This window comes from Prionailurus viverrinus, chromosome B1, assembly GCF_022837055.1.
Source record: "Prionailurus viverrinus isolate Anna chromosome B1, UM_Priviv_1.0, whole genome shotgun sequence".
NCBI lineage: Eukaryota > Metazoa > Chordata > Mammalia > Carnivora > Felidae > Prionailurus > Prionailurus viverrinus.
Genome location: NC_062564.1, coordinates 109464280 through 109470279, shown reverse-complemented (window position 1 = coordinate 109470279; position 6000 = coordinate 109464280). Strand labels below are relative to the sequence as shown.

At 43.6% G+C, this 6000-nt stretch overlaps 1 protein-coding gene across 3 annotated transcripts in view; it reads left to right on the top strand.

Annotated features, from left to right (window-relative positions):
- The first annotated feature begins 2851 nt into the window (after nt 1–2851).
- The window catches only part of UGT8 (UDP glycosyltransferase 8), an 87185-nt gene continuing 84036 nt past the window's right edge, over nt 2852–6000 (top strand). The window contains exon 1 of one of the 3 annotated variants that reach the window (XM_047857510.1): nt 2852–3093. Coding sequence is in view for 1 of the 3 variants with exons in the window: in XM_047857509.1 (XP_047713465.1) it covers nt 3952–4009 (58 nt within the window). In the remaining 2 variants the exon portion in view is untranslated. Of the gene's footprint in view, nt 3094–3115; nt 3176–3936; nt 4010–6000 lie in introns of those variants that run through there. The other 2 variants (XM_047857511.1, XM_047857509.1) reach the window with 2 other exon arrangements.

Here is a 6000-nt window from a genome sequence, read left to right as displayed (position 1 = left end):
TAACACCTGCAAAATGGGTGGGAAAGGAAGCTGTTGTGGACACAGCCTTACCTTTGATGTCATGCAGCACCACCTTCCTCTCCTTTAAAATCTTGGCTGGATCACTGAAACTCAATATAGGGCTATATAAGAATCCAGTATGGCAAAGTTCCCAGTTCTGAAAGGCCAAAGGCCAAAAAATTTGCTACATCCCTAAGTTTTCTACAACTGACTCTGAACAGGGTTCATCATGAAGTTCTGGAAATTAATTTATAAGATTTAACTTACAGGGTACTAGATTAGATAGCAAAGTTTCACTGATGCCATTTTCTAAGCATGCAAATAAATATTTCTTTAGAAGGACATATAGAATAAGCTAATGATGTCTACTATCATGTAATCAAAATTAAAAGTATAAGCTTTTTTGGCTTGCCTTTTATATGAGAGTCTTTTAGACAATTAAAAAAAATATTTTGATGAGAATCTGGAAGTTGTCAGGTGATCTAGACATCTCCGTGATTTCTACAGTTCCAGAAATCCCTCTTTGTTCCTCTGAGCCTTCTTCTGTTACAATTTGAGCCATAGGTTAAGATTTTCTAACATAGTCTATAATGCATAATAAAATCAAATTATGATGAAAATGAAAAAAATATTTTGCACACATTAAAATTATGGAAAATGGAAGAAATTAATTTGCACATATAAAAACATGAAGTATGGCACATAAGTATAGAGCGTTTAATTGAAACTGAAAGCCGGGTGTTTGGAAGGTAATCAGAGATGGACAAAAAGGAAAAAGTGAAGAAGTGATGGTGTGCCTGTTTTTATCTTACGGACTTTGTGCATGATCTTCATTCTCTGTGCTCTCAGGTTTAGTGTTCCTATAAATACAGCAAGTCAGAGTCCACAGGAAACAGGAATTAAAAAAATGGCAATAATTTTAAATTGGATATATGGAAAATTACATCCCTCTTATCACAAAGCATCTTTGTACTGTGCTTGCTTATTCCACACACAATCTAGTAATGCATTTTCTTTCCAAAAGTCTGGCAAAAATCTCACCTGATGTTCAGCTTATATGCTTTTATTAAGCAAAGGAATGTGACACAAATTTTAGAAAGTTTTTCATAAATAAAAGTTATAGTTGTTGCTTAATTTCTAAAGAGTTTTGTTTTTTTTTTTTACCAAGAGTTTACATGTGTAAGATCAAAACAAAGGCTTGCAATTGCTTGAACAATAGCTTGAAGCTTGACACTTGAGGGAACAGAGCTTTTAAAGTAATGCTTAAGTTCTCTCATGTCAGATTATTATCTGTTATGTCTAATGTTTATTATTTTTAGGTTCTTAAAATGCAAGTTAAATAAAAAGCAAATATAGAGGACGGTAATCTCCTTAGGCCAGGTACAAAGACTGAGAACATATTTCTAGTGTTTTTCACAAAATTTCAAATTTCTAGTCTGCAAAGAAAACAAGTGCATTTTTTTTTTTTTTTTTTTTTTTTTTTTTGGAAATCGGCATTTGAAAAGTCTACATCAGTGAACATTCTTTAGAATATGGACTTTAAATCCTGGACTTATTAAATAGGAACATTAATAAAACGAGAACAATTATGTTCATTAGCGTTTTTCCCCATTTATCATTAAGTAATAACATACAAAATAAAACAATTTCCGGTTTCTTATCTAAGTGCAGTGTTCCAACCTATTTCTGAAATTCGGTTCGGAGGAAGGAAAGAATGTCCTGACATGGCATTTTTTTTTATTTTCAGTGTTTAAACGTGTAACGTTTGTGCGCAGTGGCAGCGTTTTAGCTTCTGGAGTTTATGCCCAACATGATTTTTGCTATTCTGAAAGCTGTAACATAAACAACTCTGCTCACGTCGTATATGTATTTATTGAGTACAATGCCAATCAGGCTTAGAGAAAAATCGAACAACACTGTTAGATTTTCCTGATTCCCAGGAAGCTCACAATCTACCATCAGACTCTTAAAGGTGCTTGGCCTTTCGGGTCTGAGGCGCCGCAGGAAGGCTGCTCCAGTAGGCCTGGGTACGCAAAGTTGCTTCCTGGCCTGAACGCCAACTTGGCAAATATCTGCTCCTGGCAAACACAGATTAGTAAGGATAAAGTCTTCACAGACTCAACCAAGCAAAGCATAAATGGCCCTTTCAGCTCGAGCCTGCAAGGAGGGATGTTACTGAGCCCAGAACCCAAATTACTTTTTCCGGGCTCCCCAAACTCCAGTGTTTGTTTTAACGCTTTCGGATTCACGAGGCAGGTGCCTAACTCTCCTCCCTCGACTTCTTTCCCTTATCTCCTCTACCTCCTTGCCCAAGTTCAACTTTTTAATGGGTGCCGAAGCGCAGTGAGCTAGGAGGATGGGAAGATGAGAGAAGTGGCGCTATCACCACGTAGATTCGTGCTGAGCTAGCGTGATGGGGGGAAGAAAAAGGCGGGCACCGAGAGCAGAGGGGTGGTGGCAGAAAGGGCACAAGGCACGCCTTGCAGGGGGAACAGGAGGCGGGGCCACGTGCCAGTCCCAGGGTTCCCAGCTCGAGCTCGAGCGGAGGGTTCCCGAGCGTTCCAGCTTGCCAGCCGACCGCCACTCCGCAGGCGAGCATCCCTATCCCAGGACCTGCCCCTCGCCCAGCCCGCGAGCGCGTGGCAATAAGGCGCGTCCGCATCCATGCCCCAGCCCGGGGAGCACAAGGCGTTCGCAGACCCAGGCGTGTGACGAGAGGCTGAGCGCGTGGCACCCGCGTCGTGCCCCGCTGAGCCAGACGCGGGAGGAGAGGGGCGCGCTCCAGCTCTTCCAGCAGTGCGCTGGGCGGGGCGCGGCTGGGTGGGTTGGGGGGGGGGCGGCCACCCGCGGGGAGCAGCGGAGGAGCAGGCGCGCTGCGGCCCCGAGGGAGGGCACCGTTAAAGCTTTGCCATCAATTGTGAGCCCAGTGAGTCCGTCCTAAGCTAACACACTAACGCTACAGCCTCCCTCACGCCCCCAAACCACCGAAGGCGGCGACACCTGATCTAGCGCACAAACACGGGTCCCTTCTGTCCCCGGATACAATTACGCGGCAGACACACTCAAACTCACGCGCAGCAGCCAAGAGCCGAGGTAAGTAGAGTGAGCACGCTGTTCCAGCCGGCGGAAGGGGGGCGGGCTAGGAGGAGGAGATGGGCGTCGTTTGCTCCCAGAGGTGAGTGCTGAGCGAATGGCTACGATCCAGGGGAGGGGGGGAGGGGGGAGGGTAGGGATTGGAAAGTGCAGATGGGGTTGGGCTGCACAAGATAGGAAATGGGGGAGTGGGGTTGGGGGGTAGGGAGAAAGGTCAAGGTTGTGGGGCTGTGAAAGAGATTGTTCCCAGCTACCCTCGATCGCTCCCCTAGTCTTTTCCTCTCCCATATGGCACCGGTTTGAGGGTCTTTTCGAATTCGTGTGTGAACTCGGAGAGAGGAGGAAATAACTCGGCGCGGATCTGTTCGAGGACCTTGCACTTGACCCTGGAGGGATGGGCATCGGGGAGTCCCAAGGCCCGAGTCGCTGAGGGCAGCGATGGGGTCCAGGAGGTTTCGGACCTCTCCCAACAGTCTTCTACTTTGTCCTCTCCCTAAAGGGGAACTGGATGTGTTGGGGGTGGGGAGTGTCTCGGAGCTGCGCGCGCGCGCGCGGACACAAGCTCACACGCTCACTCACACTCTCTTTGGACCTTTGAGCTTCTGCGGGATCCCGCGCGACCCCCTAGGAAAGTACAGTGGTGGCAGGGTCGCGCGCGGTTTCCCGCGCAGTTGGGGAAACCGTGCGGCGTGCCCTCGCAGTAGAGAAGCCTGTGCTGGCTGCTAAGGTTAGAGAGGAGTTGAGAGGAGGACGCGCTGCAGGAAGTAGGGCGCCTTCCTCGGGCTGGAGGAGCGGTGAGGGGGCCTGGGATGCGTGATTTGGGTTTGTACGAGGCAAACCGCATCGGCAGGCGCAAATATGTGCAGTGCGACGAGGCAAAAGGACAGGCAGAGGTGGCGAAGGGCGTACCCAATCTGTATGTGTAAATTTACTGGTTTAATTTTAGGTGTATAAAGTTGTGTACGGTGAATGTACTACTCTGCAGCACTTCCTTGGGGAAAGAACCGCGTCTGTACATGTACCGCTGCTTCCCATCACCTTAAAGCATACCAGGGCACGGGGGAGGGAGATGGGGGAGAACTGGATGTCCTGAAGACTGACTCTTCCGAAGTCTAGGTCTTGTTAAGTAGCCTTTCTTAAGGAGAGAGAGACTCAGAAGAGGACGGTGGTGGGCGGCGTTCTCAGCCAGGAGTGACCCCGTGTCACCTCTGTACGAGTCAGTGTTAGTAATAGGGACAGCCTTTTATTTCAGGTGGGTTCCACCTAGAAAAGATCAAACAACAAACAAACAACAAACAACACTACACCAAAAAGCCTCAGCCCCCTCAGGCTGTCACCTTGTATGATGAATTTTTGCGTGAAGGTGTGGCTGTTTGGCTATATGCCAAACTTTACTTTTTCTGCTAATTTCATGTTCCAAAAAAGGTCTCCACTCAGAATTGCTGTGCTTTATATCTTTGGTGGAGGGGAGGGGGGGAAATGACTGCCGTTAGTAGGAAGGATAGAAAGTCCTGGTTTTCTAATTATATTAGGATTAATCACACTTTGTTCTCTGGAGATTTTTAAATTAATTGAAGAGTCATGCACCTCAATGTTATATGATAAAGGAATCCAGAACTTTGTTCACTGAGTAAAATCATAAGTCAGCATTTTTTTTTTTCCAGTCCCAAAGTGGATTTAGTTTTCTCCTATCTCCTGATGGATAGTTTAAGGTTTTGCTTTAGGAATGGAATTCTGTTCAGCAACTATTCTAGATAATTCCAGTGATAAATACTCTAGTATTGTTTGATTTGCCTGCCACCCGCAAAATAAAATTGACATCTAGCGTTGTGTGATTTATTGCTATAGGATTGTTTAACAACTACAGTGAAGTGTATTGCCTTGACATTTGGTAAAAGCTTAATAGTGTATAAGTACCTGGGCATAACTTAGTAGAAACAATACTTCTGACTTGATCTGGCTAATACTACTGAAGACATTTAAACTCTTCTTAAATCTACACTTCCCAGAGCTTTATGCTTGTTATGTTAATACTTGGTGCATTTATTAGGATAAGTAAACCAGTGGAGTAAAGAAAGATATTTACAACAAAATTTATTTTTTGTAAAATCTATTGTTTGTGTAAAGAGTTTGACAGTTAACATTTAATTTGAATTACTTAAAACATTTCAAGGTACCTTATCAGCTTAATTACCACTTAAATATTGATAACAAAGGAAGAAAACAACCATATTCCCAATTCTCAAACTCCTTTTCAAAGTTATTTATTTATCAAATAATATTGATTTGATGTTGCTTAATTCACACTAGATTTTCAGAATATACCAGGAGAATAAGAACTTTTTATTGCTCTTGTAATATATAATAATACTTAATTTATTGATATTGTTACCATCTGGGATATTGCTTATTTAGATAAGCGCATTTTCTCCGTAGCTGACCTCTCACGTGATTAATTACTGAAACTTAAAAATTAAACTATTAAAACAAAAAAATAATTTCTAAATCTTACACTCTTAGTTGCTTCCTTGGATTTAAGTTAATTTTTCTGTTGGGTTGTCTTTATGAGCATGAATTCATAAAGAATTGAATAGTGCTATTCGTTGAGGTGTATAGAGCTGTTTTTGTTTATAGTAAATGGTCTTAGTCTGCCCAGTTGAAAAACTAGATTGAAGACAGAAGTACTATTCTTCCTTTTATGGTTTTTCTGGGTCCTCTTTCTGTTATCAGCTATCAACTTTCTACTGTCAGGCTGTGAGCAAGTCTTGCTGCTATATTATCTGTTGTCTCTTTTTCTGTGAAATGATGTGGGCTATTGCCTGAGTATAAAGCCTGTGGACTTTGTGACAGATACTTGCTGTTCTCATGCTTTATTTCTGGGCTCAATCACAAGCTATATGGTGCTGT